Here is a 22,565-nt window from a genome sequence, read left to right as displayed (position 1 = left end):
CCTTGTTTTTGACTTAAAAGTCACTGTACAACATAAAAATAATGTTCTTAAAAAACAAAAACAAGAAGTTTTATTTATTCTTTTGCCGAACAGGGTCAGGACATGTTGGACTGCTTTAGCAAGTTAGGCTTTAACTGTTAATCTTGTATCCCTCCAGAGCCTTATTTATTTATAACTAATATATTTAAAAATATATATATACCTTTGACAGGGAAGGTTACACTGGCACCTCAGCTGCAACTATTATTTTCTGTTTTTTATTGCTGCCTGGATGTTTGTTCATTTAAACTCGTTTTCTTGGAGTAACCAGATTTCAAAGCCCAAATTAAGAATAGATTATGAGCCTATTAATCTTAAATTCCCATTGGATTTACCTTTGGGGGAAAAAAGTTTCTAATTTCTTTACCTGAAGAGAAGTTATAAAATGTTTCTGTTTCTGCAGCCACCAGCAGCAGTGTAACAGTTCCCCCAGCATGATGCTGCCACAGCTATACCTAACAGTTTGTAAACTAAAGCCTCACCCTTTTACACCCTGTGATCAGGAATTTATACTCATTAATGAGTATCTCTATTAGAGCTGCAACTAACGATTATTTTGCAAATCGATTCATCTGTCAATAATTTTTTTCGAGAAATCGATTAATAATCAGGTCACAAAATGTTCCTTGAACAAGATTTTTTACGAAATAAACCAGGTGAAACTACAACTTTTCCGCTTGAGAAATTCTGGATGGAGCATAGTGACAGACGAAAACTTTTTTTATCCTAAATTCAAAATGTTGACATTTTTTTTTTACCATTTTTGGTATAATTACTGCTCTAAATGTCTAGCTCTTTCAGTTAAAGGTTCTAGAGCCTCTCTACTCCAATTAGTGATTAATCGAGTACTAAATTAGTTGATGATTTTTTCAGTGATTGATTAATCACAATTAATCCAATTAATTGTTTCAGCCACTGTCCCTATTTCTCTTGTTTTAACTTTTAAAAGTTTTTATCACAAAACTTTGGCTTTAACAAGCTTCAGCTTGAATCACAAGGCGTCAATGTTGAAACAGGGGCTCATTTCTTAGCATATTCAATCTCACTCCAGGATGATAAATAAGGAGCCTGGACCCAAAGGACCCTTTTAGTCCCTCTTTAATGTTAACTTGTAAGTATTTTTTTTGCTGTGTTACAGCTGCCAGCATTAGGCACTCCATTGATGAATTATTTGGATCAAGACCTTTAAATGCATCTCACTTCTTATCACAGCCATGGATAAACTTTTATTTGACCTCTATTTACTAGTTTAAATGTCCATTACTTAGTTGAAATGTTAAAGTTGTGTAATTAACCTGTCGGCTATGGAGCCAATGAAGGGATCTGAATACAGACTCTTCCTTATTTGTAATTAGATTATTATTTACAAAAAATATATATATCCTGGCAAATAAATAAATAAAAAATCCAGTCTTTAGGATTAAAACTCCAGATAAAATGTAATCATAGCCTTCATACATTTTGTCTTCTGAATATCTCAGATAAACCCACAGTTTTTATCTGCTGTTCTTCATGTTAATTTTACAGAGGAATCAATAAGAAGCTGCCATCGTGGAAAGAAAACATGGTTAAAGCATTATTTGACATAAACTTTGTGTTTACCATATTTTGCTAAAATACTTCACATATGGTAGATATATCGTCTGACACTTTAAGATAGTATATAAAATCAGATGATATAGAAAAAAATTGGTTGTGGTACTGTTGTGGTACTGTTAAAATGATTAGTGCTTAAAAAGAAAAAGGTAAAAGATTCATCCATGGAAAAAAAGTCATCTACTCTTCGATTTAGCTCTTAATAACAAAGTGAACATTTTACCAAAACTGTCAAACCATCCCTTTTACATTAACCTGTTTCCAGACGCTTTTTACAAGCTCTAATTTTTTTTCCTTTCCCGTTCAGCTGAGGACCTTAGAGGTACTTCCAGAGCATGGCCTCCTGATCAAGGTTTCCTGAAGCGCAGCGGCTTCCCTGCAGTCGCAGGAGGAGAAGCTAATCAGCGTCTGGCAACCAGGAAGCGGAGCAGCGAGTGTCTGCTTTAGACAGTCAAAGCACCAAACCCAAGTGCTCCCATCTCTGACCTCTCTGCTTAAACCGAACCTCCTCTGCATCCTGCACACCAGCCTGCCCTTTTCAATTTAACCTATATCAGCTTTTCCCTCCAATTAACCCTTTCATCTTTGGGACAATACAGTCACAGTATAAGCTGAACCTCCAGCCTCCCTTCCTCCTCTTCCCACCTCATTTGTTTTGTCTTTGAGTGAAACTGTCAGCAGTTTGCCTTGCTGTGTGTTAGACTGAGAGGCAATTTGAAAAGTGCTTCTGATGGTTTCAGGGATGTGCGTCCTGAAGACCGAAGTGTCTGAAGATGCCTTTAATCTCCGGTTGTGATTGTAACTGTTTCTAGTGGGTTTCAAAAGTATTTCAGGTACAGAGTCGTCTCCCATCTGAACCCACACAGAGCCAGACAGCCTGTAGACAAAGAGGGTTTGTGAATGTTTAAAGTGGATTTGAGAAGTATTCTTCACACAGGTACATACACATATAGTCATCTATTTGTGTGTGATCAAATAGCGCACTCAAAGACAAATCAATTCCCCCTAAAGCTGCCACTAAAATGCAATTCTCTAACTTGTGGCAGTAACGTTTTTTGCAGATGCAATGCAAAGAAAAGTGACTTAAGCAATCTCTCCCTGGACGAGGAATGTACTGTATTTGGGCTGTGTGCTTGCTGTTCTTGTGGAGAAAGCTAATAAATAGTAAGGCATTCAGTAGCTAAGTTGATTTGTTGTTGAGTGATGCTACAGCAAAGTCCTATGCCCCCATTTTTTGTGTCTCAAAATTTGCAAAAACAGAAAAAAAAAACTCATAAACCAAGCAGAACTGGGAGTTGGGGTTACCAGAGGAAGCAGGCCGATCACACGTACTCTCTGCCCAGCGGGGTTAGTCGTACGAGCATGTGCAATAACGATGTTTCTTCAGTAATTATGCTGCACTGCATCATAGTTCACAGTTTTTGTCACAATTTGGACACAACCAGTGTCATGGCTGTATTTATTTCTTTCGTGTTGATGCATGACAGGGATTGTGTACATGAAAATCTGGGCGTTGGAACATCATTGCTGATATTTGCCAAAGTTTGAGACTTAATCTTTTTCAATCTGAATTACCATGTCTACATGAATGAGAAAAAAACGGGTTTAACAGCATCAGCATTACCAGGCTGTCTTGTTTTTTTCTTCCTATTTTTAAAGAGAAGACATCCCGTGTGTTTTGAAACTTTTTTTGGACCAACACTTCAGTGGGTTTTTCAGTCAAAGCTATTTGCTATCGTATCCGCTTGTCATTTGTAATATTTCCTAAAAAATAACAAATTCATACAAAAATTCAAACTTTGGCAGGCTGTCCATTGGCTCAATATTCTTTCAATTTTCATCTAAAAAAGCCCATATTCACTTTTCTTTTAGCTCATTATTTGCTGTACATGATGCCATTTTGTGCTGTTTATAGCTTTGTATACATTTTAGGGATATTTGTGTGAAAACATCCAACATTTGCTTTTTTTGCAAAGTTGAGTATATCTGGGTACTTGTGCAATAGCTTGTTTTGGTTTATTTTGATGTTAAACATCACTACGATGTGTGTGTGCATTAGCTACTCACCTCCTGCTGGGTACACTTCGTACACAGTGTGTATTAAAGAATGAAGCCACTTTAAATGTGTTATTTGCAAAGGCTTACACCTGATAAGTAATAGCAGACTATGCCTTTATCTAAATAGTGTAATACACTGATCAGCTATGATACAGCTCCTGTTAATGTTGCTTCGCTTGCCTTTAACCTTAGCCTGAGAGTTTGCTCTCAGAGGTAGAAATGGCCTTCACCAAGCGTCTGCTTGATTTCTGTTAAAGTAGGTTTTGTTCACGCTCGATTTTTCAGGAAAAAAAGACAATAAAGACAAAAGAAAGTTGCCAAGTAACTCAAACTTATAGGGAGAGTTTTTGAAGAATTGTTTTTTTTTGAAAATGTTTTCTGAAATGATTGTGAAACACAAAATTAACAGAGCACCTTGTTAGAGCGTAAACAAAGCCTTTTTTTTGTTGCTATTTGCTAATGAGAAGGGAACCAAACAGTGGATTATTGTTGGTATTGAATTGCATATGTATATATCGCTATCCGATCGGTGCAGGCTTATCCTGAGTTTGTGCTTCTTGAACTAGTTGGCCGATGCAGGACTCTGATGGATCCTGTGTCTGATCAGGTGTGTTCTGTCGATGAAAATGTTTTAACGATGATAAATTGTGAGAAAGAGTGAATAAAGCACTGAAAAATGTTGTGTGGTTTTCTCCTAATATGTTAGCTTGATTTAATTTAGATCTGGAAATTGTTTCTTCTACATAGGTGGTAGCTGATAAGTAAGATTTCATTAAAGCAATGACTGTAGATGCAATAAAAAATGAACTGGTTCTCCAAAAGGTGAGTACTCCACACTTTCGTATCACCAGGACACCCGGAAAACAACATTCTTCGGTTTGGACGATGTTCCTGAATTTCAAATTTAATCAGCGTTAGTAGGGTGTTTACAATGAAGTAGTGAAAGCACAAAGCTATTTAAAGGAGTCTTTGTTTTCCACAACATTTGAGACATGGTTATACTTCAGGTTGTGAGAGAGCCCAAGACTTTAAGTAACATCCTGTAACTTACTTAAAGTGAGTTACAGGATGGCCAAATGGAGTACAGAAAAGTTTATCCAACTAGCTCTTTTGAACCAGGACTGGATTTAGGATTAGCTGCAGCAGGATTACGGGGCCCTACCCATAAAACTTTCTTTTACACAGGAAAATACATCCATCCATCCATTTACTGACACGCGCACCCCCCAAGTGGGGTCGCAGGGGTGCTGGTGCCTATCTCCAGCTGTCTACGGGCGAGAGGCGGGGTACACCCTGGACAGGTCACCAGTCCATCACAGGGCAACACGAGACAAACAGGACAAAGAACCATTCACATACACACTCTCACCTAAGGAGAATTTAGAGAAGCCAATAAACCTAACAGTCATGTGTTTAGACTGTGAGAGGAAGCTGGAGAATCCACGCATGCTCAGGGAGAAGATACAAACTCCATGCAGAAAGACCCCGGGCTGGGAATCGAACCCAGAACCTACTTGCTACAAGGCAGCAGTATCCTCCACTGCCACTTAGCAGCCCCCACAGGAAAATTAAAACTGATCAAATGCTTATGTCTAGTCCACATGATATATATTTAGAAAATAAATATATATATCAAATTATTGACAGATGAATATTTAGAAACTTTTTCAAATTCAACACTTTCATGTAATGCATCGTTTATAGATATAGTTTCATTGATACAAAAATGGATCCCAAGATGCAATATAGATGGTGTCCAAATGTCCACCCTAATCACTACGTAGGGCACTATATAGTGATTACGCCATTTTAGATGAGTTTCCAAACATCTAGTGGATAAAAATGTAGTGGACTCGAAATTCCCACAATGCAGTGCACCTTGAAAAGTAAGGATCATCCGAGCAGATATATAAGGGAATGCTTTGCGTTGAGAGCTCTCCTCGCAAAGCATTATGGGATTTGGTGTCACGGCTGCCCGCTATTGTCATAGGCTGTTGCCACCTGAGAGTGGCGACTACAGACAAAGATGGTACAGGCATCGTGCGGGGGGGCAGATTTATGTGACCAACTGGGAGCGAAAAGTATTGATCATCTGTCCGAACGGTCAGCTACCGTACCATTTGGACCCTGCTCTATAAAGGGATTGAGGTATCTAGGAGTTAGGGCGGACGTACGGACTCACCCATAGTGACTGTATTTGATTGTGTAACTGAATCACCTCAAACCCTCAAAACTAAGAGATGGCAATTTTAAATTGGTTTTAACTTTCAGAAAGATTTGTATAAAATATCCAAAGAATTGTCTCATATTAACATGGGCTTAACCACATACATATGTTATACATCTTTAAAATGCAATATTTGCTAAGCAAGTTGTTAAAAAACAGTCTTGGAAGAGGAACTAAAGGCTCCCTAGTCTTTGATAAAGACTGTCTCTGTGTCTGAGGTGTTGGCTTTAGTGGAACATCCTTAATTAGGAAAATCTCACAACCTTTTTGAAATAATTGAGAGAAGCTAAGGATCAATGGTGTCTCAGATACACAAGCAGAGGCTGAATTTTTATTTAATCTAATCCTAACCAGGCTGATCTCTTATGTGCCACGCTACAGCTGGTTTCCAATAGCATAATTGTTTGTTTTTTTTTGTTTTTCTGTTGTTCTTTGTAGATTATTATTCTTAAAGAGAAATCAAAATAGTTGTATAGAAGTTTCTAAGATTTTATCTAACTTGTGAGACTGTCACCTTATGTAATCAGTGGTCATTAGTTAAGCCATGTGTTTAAAATAGATCAACGTATCTGCCTATGTTTAGAAGACGGTTAAAGAATGATTTTACCGAAAAAAAGCTAGAAGATGTAGTCTAATGTGGTGTAGCTGTAGGATGTTAAAAAGGATGGAAATCTGAAATCCATCATTTGTTTTTACCTAAAAGAAAAAAATGTTTCAATGGGAAAAAAACCAGAGTAGGTATTCGATAAAATCAATAAACGAAAAAATGAATTCTAAATGCATGCATTTAAAATAGATACATTAGGATATTTTTCTTTTGTCATGATGATAATTTTAATTTACCTTCTATAGGATAAATTAGAATTAGTTGTGTTTAAAAACTAAAAAATATTTAATTGTGAGAATATTTACTTTCTCAGTCTTGCTTCCTTTATTTCTATGGGGGAGTTGGCAAACTCCCCCATTTCTATGGGGGAGTTTGCCAAATCTTACTGCGAGATTTTTAGTAATATCAATCCCACTTCTTTAACTTGTGTCCTAAAAACCTTGTTTTTAATTCTGTGTATTTTTTAAGAATACTATTGATGCATTATGGTTGATGTGACGCCGTCACAGCCATACTGTTCCTTAAGAAAGACTGCAAAAAAAGTAATGATGAGGTTTTTCTTTTGCACTTCATCCTTGTTTATTTTTTAATTATTCACTATTATGTTATTCTTATACATATCTCTAAGGCCCACATTTGTGTCATAATTTTTTCTATAACCTTTTTGCTGCTGTAAACACCAGTTTCCCCATTGTGGGACAATAAAGGATTTTCCATTCTATTATATTCACTTATATCACGATAGCACCACAAAATATCATATAGCAGCGCGGGCTGGCAGCGAAATAAAACTTTTCACTTAGAAAAATAAAAAAAGGAAACTCAATCGAACACTTAATTACGGCAGTTTGTGCGCATGCGCGTTCTTATGTTTATATTTGCCACAGTACGGGACGTCACACGGCAGAGTGTGTAACGTGAACTGAGGACAAGGTGGAAAAGGAGAAAAGAAGATCTTCTCTCAGCTGCTTGTTCATATTTTCCTGTCAGTATAAATCCGCTTAGTTAGCGATGCATCGAGGCTTAAAATATCTGATATCTGTTTGTCTTCACATCCCCATTTTTTCTTTCCTTTTTTCCAGAAAGGCGGGCGGCTTCTTTGGTTTGTGACATGGCAAACCCTTTAAAGGGTGAAGTTATTAGACTGTACAAAACTGTGAGTTCTGATCACTGCTTCCTTACTGCTGATGGCAGGCATAGATTAAAAACGGGTAAAATGACGATGAAGCACGTTTATAGTTTTGAATATATGGATGCTTTACTTTCCTAAAGCTTTTGAAATAATTTATGGGGTTTAGATATAAACTTGCCCTTCTTTTGACTTTAAATCACAATATAATGTGATATGGGGAAAAGAAACAGTAAAAAATGGTTCCAGACATATCTGACTGTGATGTCTAATTATAAATATATATAATATAATTAATAAAATATATATATATATATATATATATATATATATATATATATATATATATATATTTATTGTTTCTATATGTGAACATGTTTCCATTATTCTCTTCCTACCTGCATTTTATTTTGTGTAAACAAGCCACTTTAGTTCAGCTGCTTAATGGTACATGGCATTTATCAAATCTGACTCTAAAGCTGTTTGCACTGCATGCAATCATTCACACACTACATGTGAGGCAGACTGAAAAAGATGGAGTGGGGACTTGAACCGGCAACCTGCTCCCCTTCCTCCTGGGCCACTGTTTTTTGTTTTTTTCAAACCACAAGGATAAAGTCTCTAAAAATCATCAAATCTCCCTGTCTATATCGATTTATTTTAAGCTTTGTGTCCTGAATGAAAAAGTGTAATCAAAACAAAACTGAGTAGTGTGACTGTACTGCACAATATATGATCCCCTTAATCTGTGGTTAAATTCTCCTTCCTTTCTCCCTGTTGTAAGAGGATTTGACAGTGTCCAGCTTTTGACCCAAAAAGGTCTTAAATCAAGTGGCTAAAATGCTTTCGTTGAACACTGGCTCGTTAGGACAGGAGTTTGAGACCACTGCTTGATGAGGTGACTGTGTGAAGGAGCTCCATGCTCTGTCTGTTTGTCCAACAATCTTGCATTTGAAGGCTGTTCATGTTTGACCATTTCAGCAGTTACTTTAGCACAGTAGTAAGGACTCCAGCTGTCATATTGCTTCGTTATTTGCCCCGTTTTTACTATAGAAATAAACCACTGCTTCTTCCAGCGTGGTGTGTCATTCCCGCAATTCACAGAACCTAACTTCAGTTTAATACAAAAATATTTAACTCTGTGAACTGAAAATTTTTTTCTAATCCTCCAGCTGCTATATCTTGGCCGTGAGTACCCAAAGGGAGCGGCGTATTTCAGAGAACGCCTAAAGTCCGCTTTTATGAAGAACAAAGACGAGACCGACCCTGAGAAAATCAAACAGCTGGTTGCCAGGGGAGACCACGTCATCAAAGAGCTGGAGGCCCTTTATTTCCTCCGAAAATATCGGGCCATGAAGAAGCGTTACTACGAGCCCGAGAATTAAGGATGAACATTATTTTTCTAAAAAGGGACGCATGAAGGCAAGGAGTAGAGACTTCAGTGTAATTAATGTTCCCTCCAAACCCTTTTGGTAAGATACCCTAGCTTTCAGAAAACAGGGGTGTCAAACTGGTTCCAGAAAGGACCGTGTGGCTGCAGGTTTTCTTTCCAACCAAGCAATAGCACACCAGACTCCATTCATCTCATCAAGTCATCATGTTAAGACTGGACACACTCAGTCTGGTGTTCTATTGCTCGGTTGGAAAGAAAACCTGCAGCCACACGGCCACCATTTCTTCTTTGCTAAAAATGTACTTTTAAATAAAAATTTCGCAAATGCATTTTTTGATTGGTTAAAACCCCACAGCATTATGCTGCCACCACAGTTCCTTACCAATCACAGCATTCTTTTGTACTGAATGTTCTTGACATATTCTGTTAATGAGGCCCGATAGCCATCTTTATCCAGGCTGGCCCTAAAACTTCTATTCAAAGCCATTCAGGTGGTGCAGTAGCACCTAGACTCCTCTTAAGTTTAGTGTTTTGGTGCAAATCACATTTTCTTTAGAGATTTCACGTCATATTCTTGTTTTATTCAGATTGTAATCCTTAAGATTCAAAGGGCTATGTGCTTTCTGTTATCATCTGATTGTTACAGTAGAATGACTGAGTTTTGTATAATGAAGTGGAGGTATAATCCTTATTAATACATGTTTAGAGCAAATGTCAAGTTACTGCTGGAGCCTCTGTACTATTCTATATCAATGCACTGTTCACAGAAAATAAATGTTTTTTTTATAAGCTGTGTCATGCGTCCACATTGCTTTGCAGCAATTTTGCTCCCAAAGTGCAGGTTAGAATTGTGGTTCCTAAAGCTTCTAAAAGTATATTGGTTGGCAGACCAGGCTCCTCACCTTTGGAAGCAACTTGCAGCGTAAGTTCATGAGGCAGGCACTGCCTGCTTTCAGGCTAGGATAACAGGGTTTTTTTAGCGGACTGCTACTGCTATTAGCCAGGCCAATAGCAGTAGAAAAACAGATGGATCAGCCACTAACTTTATGCCTTGTTAAAGGGAACGTTTTTGGCCCATTCTCAGCATAATGACCTCTTTACCTCACTGAAATGTTGGATTATCTACAGTTACTTCAAAGGTTAACCTTTTTTCATGTCTTTCTCTTTGTTCTAATTACATCACCATCTTGTGGGTGGATATTGATTGTGCTGCTACCAGTGATTCCAAATTCTTCAAAAAAAACAATCCACCTGTTTCTGTCACTTTTTAAATCTCTTTCTCTCTCCTATCATTGCAGACAGTCTCAACAGTGACAAAAAGCTTTCAGCTTATATGGGAACCACTTGCAGGACCAACAAATCCCTTTTTATATGTGCAGACAATGAATTCAAAATTAAAAGGAAATACTTAATGAACAAAATGTACCTTTTAATCTGTGGCAGTCCTTATCACAGCCCTGTTAGTTCAACAATCAACACATAGATACAGTACATTCATATATCAGAACAAATCAATTAAACTTAAAAATAAAACATTTAATTGGAGAAGCTACAGGACAAAAGCTTTGTGCTGGTGCATAGTTAAACACATCAACACTCCTGCTCAGAGGATGGTAAAGTGCTAACAATCAAACCAGCTTAAAGGCAACAACAGAAAGAACAGAGAGGATTCATCAAAGTTCTCCATCAGGATTAGCAGTTTTCCTGTCAAAACAACTCTGAAAAGACTGACTAAAGTATTCATATTTATATTTTTCACCACTGCAGCGGAAATTTGTTTCCAAGGGTCTTTTAGAAACTTAAATACCTCTTAAGGAAATCCTGTAAAACCAACTATGCCTATTTGATGGATAGAGCCAACTTCTGTTTAAAGGAATCTCTGTAAAGGTTTGTTGGCAGAATCTATGAAAAAACCAGGGGTCTGGTGGCACACAGCAGGTTCTGTACAGTATCAACAAAACAATAATTGGAATTTCTGGTCATATCTATTCCATCAGGGCTCATATTATCCTCTAGCATGTGGATGAAGGTGTTGTGGACCAGGCTGCCAGGAACATGTTCTGGAGAAAAAGCTTCACTGTTCTCTGTAATCTTTAGTTTCTGACTCTTCTCTGCACCCACGAGGTATACGCCCCACGACGCTTCAGGTACAGGGGAGGGGTCATGGTGCTCACACACCTGGGATGGATGGAAAGAGGAATGAAAACAACAGAAAGATGAAGACGAGCTGCTTTGGGCTATTGGGTCTATCTTTAATCTTTGCCATGGCCACAGCTTTGCCGAAGTTTTGCAGAAGTATTCATGAAAGCTAAGAGGTTCAACATGTCTCTGGTACATTTTATGTAACATACCAATGCAAACTAGTGCTAAACTGTGAATTAGGAGCAAATAAATGCAAACATTTCAACCTTCATGAAAAAGTGAAATTCAAAAAAATTACGATTTGCATATCTTTGTAGCCCCACAAATACCTTTGGATTAATTCTTTACAACCAATAGAAATGTTCAAGTTTGGCAGAAAATTACAATTGACGCTGAACTTTGATTGGGTCATTCTATCACCTTAATGTTTTTGCCTGGAGACGCCATGACAACGGATGGATCTCTCCCTATGACCACGGTTTAAACTTTCAACCTCAGTCTCAACTCTATCAGACACTTTTTATTTCTATCCAGGTCTACCCTTTTTTTTAACTTTTTCTTCTCATCAACTTTAGCCGTCTGCCCTCTCCTTGCTGAAGAAAAGCACCCCTACAGTGAGGTGTTGCCACAACATCCCATGCTTTATCCTTTGTCAGGATACTGAAGCTCAGGATAGTTTAATTCCATAAATATTTTAAAAAACTCCACAACTTTATTCCAGACCTTAGCAAAGCTGAAGTCGATAAAGCAAACCAGACATGTTGCTGGCCATTTATTGCAGACTGGTTGTCATACATCAACATGCCTCAAAGAAATAGTTTGTGTTTTGTTCACAGTAAAATGAAGTTTGCAGCAAAATCCAAAATACCTGAAGAACGAGATGCTCCTCTCCACATTTGGCATTCCACTTGCTCCATGAGAAAGCACAAGCAGATGCAAAGAGGGCCATCTGTTTATAAACAACTTGTTCTGTAAGCGATTCCTGGAAACAAGATAAACATTTTCTGATGCCAAGGCGATCAAAATGTAATTTTCATATTGACACTATCATCAAATGTAGCAGCACTGATTTAATATTGGTCCCTTGCAAAGCATAGGTTGGATCTAGTGATCTACTCATATTCTAACAGTTGTCTGCTGGACTGATTTTTAACCAAGGTTGTTAGGCACATTAAACCATAATGCAAAATAGAGAACATCTTCTGTTCAAAAAGTCTATCACCCCTAATGCATACAGCATAAAAATCCCTGAACTCTGGTTGTTTGCAAAATTTGCTAAAATGAAAGGAGTAAAGTATGCAGACCTTCCTGCAGAAGCTGACATATTTGTGCGTGTGCTCGTTCACGAAGATGTTGACTCCCGCCTTGAGCATGGCTTTCTGCAGCGCATGTCCGCTCATCCACTTCCCCACGAGGTGAGAGAGGCCTCTTTGCTGCTCCAGCTGTAGCATGCACTGATCATTCTGCTCATTGAATTGAAACACACAAACTGTGAACACCAAGCATCTACTTACGACATTTGGTTTAAAACAAGAACATGTTCCAACTGTTAAATGTGTATTGGAAAATACCTATATGGCACAAGGCAGATGACATCTTGGAGAAAATATTAATATCTGTTGGTTTATTTGCAAATCAAATGTAAATCCATGCAGTTTTTTTTTTAATAAAGTTTGCTATTGAAAAAAATCTGTGAGCACTAAAGAAGCATCTGGAACAGAAAATCTGTAGAAATGTACTTTAAATTAAGTGTTTTGGTCCCTTAACTTTAATATCCCTTGGAAAATCCCTCTTTTAGATCTTTTCAGACATAAAGTCAGTGAGCATATTTTAGCACATTGTTTTTGGTTTACTCATAATGACCTTATTTATTATCACCTTTTAACAAACTCAACAAATGCAAAGTTTAAAATGTAATAATGAAAAATGCAAATGTTGTTTGTATTAATTTTAATTGGAAAGGATTTTTTCTATTTTCAGTCGTTTCGGAGTTTTACTATCACATGTCAAATGAAAAAGATACATTTTAAAATTTCAAGATAGTGAGAAATTACAAATATAGGCCATATCATAATTTCCTCTTTTAAGGTTACAATGTTTTTGTTAAAAAATAGCTTTAATTATTTTTCTGCGGTATTCAAATGTTTATTTTTATGTTGTTGGATTTATAACATGTGCTTCAAAGATTATAATGGATGTTAAATTGCATTCGCATTTTTTTATTTTGTGTTTTTGCAATTAGTGGGCAAGTTGTGGGTGATCTAGAAAGATTTCCACATAAGACCAAGATAGAGAGACCACTTTAGTTCCACCCTATTGAAATGATCAGATTGATGTGCTACAGGCAGTTACAGAGCAGGTGTAAAATAGAGATGAGGTTCTAGGCAATAGAAATGGAGGAAATGATGACAAATAACTTAAAATAAAAACATTTGATAATACTAAATAATATCTGTAATCAGTGTTGGGCACTTTACTTTGAAAAAGTAATTAGTTATAGTTACTAGTTACTTCTCCCAAAAAGTAACTGAGTTACTAACTGAGTTACTCCACAATAAAAGTAACTAGTTACTTGTAAAAGTAACTATTGCGTTACTTTTGCGTTTCTCGCCCCCGTAAACCTCACCACCCGGCCCCCACCTTCTCGCCGTGTGTTTCTAAAGCCAGCTGAATAGAGCGGACGACAAAGACAAGAACCTGCAGACAGTTTAGCATTTATTGCAACTCAACGCAAATGACATCAGGGGGGAACGCGATGTAAAGTTTTATAACAGGACATTCAGATCCGGTGAGTATATGAAATTAATAACTGGGGATGTCTAATTCTGAAATCCTGTGTGTTTGGGTTGTTATAGATACTGCAACATCTATCTATCCATCTATCTATCTAGATGTATACTCTGTGTGTGACATAAAATATGGATCTCCATCCCTGCCACAAAGGCCATCAAATAATGTTTAAAATAAAAAATACAGTAGGTTGAGAAGGCAGAGTATCCATCCATCCATCCATCCATCCATCCATCCATCCATCCATCCATCCATCCATCCATCCATCCATCCATCCATCCATCCATCCAGATTTCTCCCTTTCTCCATATAGGTTATCATTTCTGGCTGTTGTCAGGTTCATTTGATCCTTCACGCTCTCCATAGTTCTTCTGTGGCGCGAGCACAGGGCGACTGTTGCGCGCCTTTAGCGAGCATGCGCGTTTCCTGTCTCTTGTGCGGTGACTCTTGCCGCCTGCGCTGTGTGGAGATGCAGAGGAAACCGTTATGTGATGGGGAAACGCAGCTCGACGTAACACCGGTATTTCCATGTGGAAAACGCTGTTTTGCTGCTGGAGTCATCCTCACTCTCCATCTCTCTGTGTGTGCTGTACGTTAACACCCACCAGCAGAAACACCCACCTATTCAACTGACAGACGGAATCTCATCCTCCCCTCTCTCATGACAAGGCGCGCACCTCTGGATGACTTAAAAAATAATCTTTAATATCTCTTAAACAAAAGTAGCACAAACAATATTTTTTTCTGCACAAATCTGCACTAACGTTGCACTAACCATTGAGTCTATTTGCAGAGTTTTTGACGTGGGTGGGGTGTCAGCTTCACGCAGCTGCGCACGAGTCCTATCATGAAAAAAGGTTCATTGTGCGACCTGAGTAACGCGCAGTAACGGGGTGTCTGCAATGGTAACTGCGTTATAGTTACAGTCAAAGTAATTAGTTAGATTACTCGTTACTAAAACAAGGTAACGGCGTTAGTAACGCCGTTAGTTTCAACGCCGTTAGTCCCATCACTGTCTGTAATACATTTCACATTATGATGCAACAAAAAAAAAGCAGAAAAAAATGATACACAATTATGAAAATGAGAACATTTAAAGGTTAAAGTGCATGTGTGCAGTGAGATTCGTCCATGAAAATATGTTTTTTTTTCTAAAGTGAGATAAGAACTAATAAAAAAAAAATCAATTTGTCTTTTATTGTGCTAGACAGAACTTGACTTACAGAGTGTGCAACTGAAGAAACTCAAGCTTCATCCTTACTGCATTTTTCCCCGCTTAACTGAATAAATTCTTTTTATTTATTTTAGTTTTTAGTCTCCAAAAAACACTTAATAATAAGAGTTTGAATTCAGCTATTTTTTTAAATTAAAAAACTCAAATTTTTTTGCCTTAAATTGACTAATTCTGATTCAAATTTCTGCAAAAGATACATCAGATTCCTCTTGTAAGGACAGCTCTCTTACCTTGATAGTAATGGTGATGTCAAAGATGGCTCCCTTGATAGTAAAAAGAAGAGAATCTTGGCCCAGCGGTTGCAGCTCCCAGCCCTGAAAGGGGAGGTTGGCGTAGGTCTTCTGCATCAACGCAAAGGTCTGAAATGTCTCCATCTTGAAGGAGATCTTGGCTTCGGCCTTCTCGTAGGATACGTCAGTGATCCCATCCCATCTCCACTGCTTATCTGGGTGTGTAAAGATCAAATCAACAATGCTATAAACATATTCCTTCCCATGGATTGTGTTGCATGATAATCGGAATGTTGTCAGGATTTTTTAAAACAAACCAACACAATGAAAAGCAAGTGTGAAGGGGAGGGATTTCTTATTTATTTTATAAAAATGTTGAAGGACCATGAAAACAATCCTTCAACCATGTCCAATCTAGTAATATATATATTAGTGTGTAAAATAACCCGTGTGATTTCTGCTGTCGGTACCTCCAGCATCCCAACGAGCCACAAGTGGAGGTTCCACGTTTGTAATCCAGTCAGGAAGGGTAACAGACACCCCAACTGGAGGGCAGGCCTCATTGCTGGGCTTCCCAGTTGGGTACGGGAACACTCTCAGCCCATCCTCAAGCTGGAAGAAAAAAACATAAATCTTAAAGGATCTGCTCAACCTGAGCTATGAGAACAGCTTATGGCAGTTTAAGGTCGATGTAATCACCTGCAGTATTGTATATCCTTTTCTTCTGATAGGCCGAGGTGGGAGGTGGAAGAGATCACAGTAGAAAACCCCACCCACAGATGTGTACTGCATCACATCTACAACCTGGGCTCCACTTCTTATTACCTTAGGCTGAGGAACAATTGGATCCTTAGCTGGAGACACAGAAGGTCATTTTACATTAGTTCTAGGTGGAAAACTGTGTATAGAAAGGGAACATTTTACACATAAAACACTTGTTTAACTTTCCACAGTATCTGAAAGGTTTGTTCTGCTCTTCAAAAGTGAAGAAGCCCTTTGGATATGAGTAGAAATCCCTTCAAGGATCCAAATTTTAAAATGAAAATAAATAGAAAATTATCTCTGAAAACAGAGCAGTAAAGGTTAATCAAAGATTACAGAGATTTCAGGAGCACCCCTGGAGAAGGTATCAACTTTCAAAAAGAGAATGAAAAGAGATCTAGTCTAAAAATTCTACATCAGGTTTTTCATGTTTACTTGGAGAATCAGAAAAATCCGGGCTGGACATCTGACTGTTGAGAGCTTCCATCTGTGTAGATATCTTGCTCCTGCTTCTCCTGGAACTTTGTGCGCTACATTTTCTGGATGGGGGACGGGATGAAGCTTGTAATGGATCCTTAGCTGGAGACACAGAAGGTCATTTTACATTAGTTCTAGGTGGAAAACTGTGTATAAAAAGGGAACATTTTACACATAAAATCCTTGTTTAACTTTCCACAGTATCTGAAAGGTTTGTTCTGCTCTTCAAAAGTGAAGAAGCCCTTTGGATAGGAGTAGAAATCCCTTCAAGAATCCAAATTTTAAAATTAAAAATAAATAGAAAATTATCACTGAAAACAGAGCAGGTAAGGTTGATCAAAGATGTCCCAGAGATTTCAGGAGCACCCCTGGAGAAGGTATCAACTTTCAAAAAGAGAATGAAAAGAGATCTAGTCTAAAAATTCTACATCAGGTTTTTCATGTTTACTTGGAGAATCAGAAAAATCCGAGCTGGACATCTGACTGTTGCAAGCTTCCATCTGTCTAGATATCTTGCTCCTGCCTCTCTTTGAACTTGCGCTACTTTTTCTGGATGGGGGACGGGATGAAGCCTGTAATGTTAAAGTATCGTTAGAACTGTAATCTTAGAAAGTAATGTTAGAACTTAAAACTGATTTATTTGATCAAACCTGTTTTTGGTCTAACTCCTCGATGGGCAGCTCCTTCTCTTCCTCTACCTGCTTCTGTGCCTGATGTCTGATCCTGACCAGAATTGACAGGTGGTCATAGTGGGTGTGGAGCATCCGTACGGCCACGGCGCTCCAAACCAGCTGCATGGGAAGCATAAAGCTCAGGCCAGCTTCCTCAAAACGATGCTCATTCAAGCTGAAAACAGACAATCCAAAGCAGTGAGTTTGTCGGCGGGAAGAAAATGAAAAGGTTTGTATATTCTCAACTTTAGACACTAACTTTAGGTCTTTAAAAAGGTTGGCCCAGAGACACAGCGTCAGCCTCTCATGTTTGTATTCGTGCTGCAGGTTTGTTGCATCAGGATCCATTTTTTCACATGTTCCCTGTGAACAAGAAAACATTAAAGGCTGAACAGGTTTCTTCATACTGGGATCTTCACTGTTTAACATGAATGAAGCAGCGGTATGTACCTTTAGGATCTTCTCAGCTATGAAAAGGTGCTTAGAATGGAAAAGCTCCTGCATTTCCATCAGAGCCTCCTGGTACTTCAGAACCTCTTTTGGATCTTTTGCCTCTTGTAGAGGCTCGTGCAAATCTTCAGCCAGCTACAAATAGGACCCCAGTTAATACAACGTCTAGCAACAGGATTCTCAATTCCTAAACGTTGTTTTTACATTTTGACATATTAAAAACACAAATTGATCAATTTTATTGAGATTAGCTCTATTCATCATTTTAGTATCCTACTACGGGATTTGATGAGTAGCGTTTCTGGGTAAACACTGAGTAGAACTACCTTTTTCTGCTGTCTGTCTAACAGCTATCCAGACCATCATTTGTAGCTCATTTTGCTTTGCAGAATACCTCAAAATGAGTAAAATTTGACAAAGTTGGTTCGTAAATATCACTCTGAGTCTGATTTGGGTATGTGCATTGACCAAATATGCTTTGAATCAAATTATTCTTCTGTAGAACTGGCTGCATATTTATGGTCAGGTATTTTTCCCTAAGATTGTCCATATATTTTTTCCCTTCAAATTGCTGATAAAAAACATCCCCACAGCATGATGCTGCCACCACCATCTTTAAAAGCTCTTTACACTTTATACAATTTTTATGAACCACGTTTAATGTTTCCTTCCCCTTCACATGTATGAGCTATGCTGGTCATTGTGGTTTTTATGTCATAAATTGTGATAAAAAAACAAACATTTATTTTATAATGTATGTATGTACAGATACACACTCGTATGGCTGTGGTGGATTGGTCAAACTGCTCTGCAACGTTGGACTCCAGGTCGTCTCTCCACAAGCTGATGAAAGTATTGACGGCCCGCTGGTCTTTTGGGTCTGGGTAACCATCACAACGCATATATCTTTCCCACTGAACACAGAAAGTGGACATGCTCTAGATGACCAAGAACGACCAATGAATAAATCAATTTGCCATCCCTATATCTATATGCATATATATATATATATATATATATATATATATATATATATATATATATATATATATATATATATATATATATATATATATATATATATATATATATATATATATATATATATATATATATATACACATAAATAAAAGGAACCTTTGTGTTGATTCTGTCAGACATGACAAAGAAAATGTCAAACCTCAAATTTTGTGTTTTTAATATTTGGATAATTAAAGGTATAGTGGAGCATTTTCACGAATTTTTGAAAAGACCCGCCCTCTCCACTTTAAAAATAAAAATGCACATGCACACGAGCAAGAGCATGCACAAGCCCATTTTTCCTCGTGTGCGCTCTGTTTAAAAGTTGCTGTTCTCATAGCTCATACAAGCTTACTGTGCCCAAACGTCCGTCCAAACCCCTAACTCCTTCGATCAGTACATAGAGCAGGGACTGAACTTTATGGCGAACTCAGTTAACTTACCGTTCGGACAGATGATCACTGCTTTTTGCTCGCTGTTGGAGACGTAACACCTCCTCCACCGTATGGTGCCTGCGCCATCTTCATTATTAGTCAACATTGTCGGGTAGCGAAAGCCTATGGTGACAGCGGGCTGCTGTCACAGCAAATCCCATAATGCTTTGCGAGGAGAGCTTTCCGAGTAAAGCATTCTGGGATTTATATCTGTTTCTTCTGAGGTCTGTCTTTTCTTCTCATACACTTTGTAGACATTTTTTTTCTTACGACCCTCAGCCATTTTCAAAGAACCGTGGTAAGAAAGGAGAGCTTCAATGACTGTTGGAAACCATAGCTCACCACACATCTGCACCTGAAAGTGTGCATGTGCACGAAAAGATAGCTAACCAAAGTAGCACGTAGGACGCCCTTACGTAAGCATATCACCAGAATGATTGACAGTTTGGAGGACAACTTATTTTGATGATCCAATCACTAAAAGATTGTCCTCTATACCTTTAAATAAAAATAAAAAAAGAATCACGGCAAACACTAGCAGAAATATAAAGAATTCCCTACCGCAGCCTTTTCTGCAGCAGCAGTCTTCCATTTGGTTATTGCCGAGGAATTTTTCTCAAGTAAAGTGTTCAGTTTAAGCAGTTCCTCCTCTCTTTTCTCCAAAACCTAACAGCAAATATACCAGAATGGAGAAAATGCAGAAAACAAAAGATACGCTTGTCCAAAACAGGAAATAATAAAAGCTTTTATGGCCCGAATTGTTATTAAAAATTTATTTTCTCCCCTATACTTTTTCTTTCACTATTCAGTAAATTATTGTAAGAGAATTTGATAAGGAAATTAATTAATTGACCAATGGGAGTCTGAGTTCATGAAAGTGCTATGTTTGTGATAATCAAAATATTGAGGGTAATATAGCTGATGCTGATGTCCCCCCACCCCTCCCCTACAAAAGACTTCAATCAGAGCTGTAAACACAGATCTCTTTAGAACCACCCTGCTTGTTTAAAAGAAGCCTTGTTCAAGCTTTTTCAGGCTTTATATTCATAATAATCACAAAATTAAACAGCTTGCATTTAGTTAGATTAAAAAAAAAATTTTTAGGGTTGTACTTCATCATGTATGTTTAAAAATATTGTACCTTTTCCTCTAACCACTGTATCTCCTGCTGCTTTCTCTCATTTTCAAGTCTCTCCTGTTCTTCTCTTTCAAGCTGCAGCTGCAGCCGGGCTGCTTCTGGAAGAAAAAAAGAAAGGATCACCTCACTGCTGGTTGAAAGCTGATGCTTATATGCACTGTAGAAAAAGTCAAATCACTTTGTTTTCCATTGAGTTTGACATAAAAAATAATTCACCTTTTGCTTTGTCATGCAATTAGGATCAAAATTATAACTATTTTATAAATGATGGAATAATAAGCTCAGTTATTTTATTTATTTATTTTCAAGTTCAACTACACTAGGGCTGCTATACTGTTAAGCAAGCCAGAATATATCAATTCACAATTAAATTACAAGTTCTACTTATTCCAGATTTGTGCATTAAATGAAGGGATAAGCCAAAAATACTGCTGCCCTATATGCAAAAAAATCTAAGAAGTCAGGTAAGATATAAAGAGACCTGTGGGCCTTCATTTGGTTCAGGTGTCTAAAGGAGACACATTTATCTGTTCAAGCAAATACAATATGAAAACCATGGGAATGTCCTGCAGTTATGTTGCTCATCTTGTCTTTGCATGGTCAAAATTTTATAATACAGATGGACATGATCTAAAAGATGAATCCAAAGGAACCTGAGAATTTATTAAAGCAAAGTGGAATGTTCCCAAATCATAACATTATGTCATGTTGGTTTTGTAGTTTTTTGACCCTCATTCAGAATCACATGGAGAACCAGTGGAGTTTAACATTTTAATTACAAAAGCAACACGAGTTGGCCCAGCCATAGACATAATATATATATGTCTATGGGCCCAGCCAAGAGCAAAGATCCTCTCTGAAGCAGGAAGCTCGCTCACACCAGAAAAACAGCAAAACCCCAGAGACACTACGGCTAACACATTAACCAAACTACATGTCATTTGAGTTAAAGCTTTCATTTTTTTACTGAGGTCTGTAGAACAACTGCATCAGAGTTCAGTAAATTAGCATTTATCAGTAATTATCTCACTTCAACCGTATCTATAAGATGCAAGAAAATATAGTTATAGGTTGAGGTTCAAAATAAAATCCTAAGTGTGTCAACGTAGCACATGTTTAGGTAGACAGACAGACAAAGGTTACCTTCCTCCTCTTTCTGCTTCTGCGATTTCAGAGTTTTTTTCTTCTTCTGGGCCTTCTGAAAAAACACTTGAAAATTTTAGTTTTCTTTTTTTTTTTATCTGAACTCCAGAATGGATAGTGATAGAAATGTTTAAAAGAAAACTATAATCAGTTAAATAGATAATCAGTGCTTATACAACTAAAAGGTGAAAAAGAAAATGAGCTGAGTGCTTTTCGCACATACCTTTTTTTTCTTGGGGGGCTATAATTCATGGAAAAGAAAGTTATGTGATAGACATGCAAGAAAGCAAAATCAAGGTTTGACATGAGAAACGAGAATATGTAGAAGACAACATTTAGATTAAAGATTTCAGCATTTAGAATACTGAAATAAGAAATATAACACACACAGTGATAGACAGTAAAGTATTAACTCCAGGTCATACTTTAGCTTGATAGACAGTTTGCATTCAATTTGGATTAAATTCAGTAAAGTGAAATATTTTAACAAATAAGAAACATTTTCTAACATTACGGCAACAAACTTAACGTTTTGAAACATTTCTTCAAAACAATAATCGAAATATAAATCGTTTTTGAGAAACTTGACTAAACTTACCATTTTGATTGTAAGAAAAAAAAAAATAGAGCCGTTGAATTTGGGTGTACTGGTAACCACGGCAACCACTGCGCATGCGGAGTCCTGATTTTTTTTTTATATATATATACGCGGAAGTTATGTACAGGGGCTTACAATGCGAACAGAAAAATAATTTGAAAAGGAAAAAAAGAGATCTACTTCATTAATTATGAATGGAATTGTTCGTAAGCAAAAATACAGCGAGAATTTTAGAAATATAAAGCTTGAAGTGCACAAATATATGAGGTCGCCTTGACTTCACTTGGAACGATGCGTTAAAACAGCCGCCATCACTGGTGCAAAGACCTGTTGCATTAATACACCTATCAGGCAGTTTGATGTGTTACTTAAAGGGACAGCTGCAGGCTAAATTATATGAGGGGGAAGGTAGAAATGTGAAAAGGGG

General features: G+C 37.5%; 3 protein-coding genes across 11 annotated transcripts in view; 2 read left to right on the top strand and 1 right to left on the bottom strand.

Moving 5' to 3' along the window:
• The window catches only part of LOC119773097 (myomegalin-like), a 66,142-nt gene extending 61,769 nt beyond the window's left edge, over positions 1 to 4,373 (top strand). For all 7 annotated transcript variants that reach the window (XM_038269956.1, XM_038269951.1, XM_038269923.1 and 4 more), the window contains one exon: positions 1,943 to 4,373. In XM_038269956.1, coding sequence (XP_038125884.1) covers positions 1,943 to 2,082 — 140 coding nt within the window. In that variant the 3' untranslated portion in view covers positions 2,083 to 4,373. The remainder of the gene's footprint in view (positions 1 to 1,942) is intronic.
• Positions 4,374 to 7,413: 3,040 nt separating this feature from the next.
• LOC119773083 (LYR motif-containing protein 5A) lies at positions 7,414 to 9,838 on the top strand. 2 transcript variants are annotated; one of them, XM_038269901.1, is made up of 3 exons: positions 7,414 to 7,512; positions 7,610 to 7,683; positions 8,829 to 9,838. In XM_038269901.1, the coding sequence occupies exons 2-3, from the start codon at positions 7,639 to 7,641 to the stop codon at positions 9,039 to 9,041; spliced, it is 258 nt and encodes an 85-aa protein (XP_038125829.1). In that variant the 5' UTR covers positions 7,414 to 7,512; positions 7,610 to 7,638; the 3' UTR covers positions 9,042 to 9,838. The 2 variants fall into 2 exon arrangements, with proteins under 2 accessions (XP_038125829.1, XP_038125837.1); XM_038269909.1 differs by having other exon boundaries at positions 7,433 to 7,512; positions 7,614 to 7,683.
• A 634-nt stretch (positions 9,839 to 10,472) lies between these two features.
• cfap94 (cilia and flagella associated protein 94) lies at positions 10,473 to 22,189 on the bottom strand. Of its 2 annotated transcripts, XM_038269884.1 has the most exons (17): positions 22,139 to 22,166; positions 21,764 to 21,781; positions 21,541 to 21,595; positions 20,401 to 20,495; positions 19,821 to 19,925; positions 18,582 to 18,719; positions 17,806 to 17,940; positions 17,615 to 17,718; positions 17,335 to 17,530; positions 17,133 to 17,256; positions 16,643 to 16,786; positions 16,145 to 16,299; positions 15,916 to 16,057; positions 15,446 to 15,660; positions 12,496 to 12,654; positions 12,060 to 12,173; positions 10,473 to 11,227 (listed from the first exon to the last, which is right to left on the bottom strand). In XM_038269884.1, the coding sequence occupies exons 1-17, from the start codon at positions 22,139 to 22,141 to the stop codon at positions 10,952 to 10,954; spliced, it is 2,178 nt and encodes a 725-aa protein (XP_038125812.1). In that variant the 5' UTR covers positions 22,142 to 22,166; the 3' UTR covers positions 10,473 to 10,951. The 2 variants fall into 2 exon arrangements, with proteins under 2 accessions (XP_038125812.1, XP_038125819.1); XM_038269891.1 differs by lacking the exon at positions 21,764 to 21,781 and having other exon boundaries at positions 22,139 to 22,189.
• Positions 22,190 to 22,565: the final 376 nt, after the last annotated feature.

This window comes from Cyprinodon tularosa, unplaced genomic scaffold (assembly GCF_016077235.1).
Source record: "Cyprinodon tularosa strain WSP-4 unplaced genomic scaffold, ASM1607723v1 ctg12, whole genome shotgun sequence".
Classification (NCBI taxonomy): Eukaryota; Metazoa; Chordata; class Actinopteri; order Cyprinodontiformes; family Cyprinodontidae; genus Cyprinodon; species Cyprinodon tularosa.
This window is presented reverse-complemented; position numbering and strand designations above follow the sequence as displayed.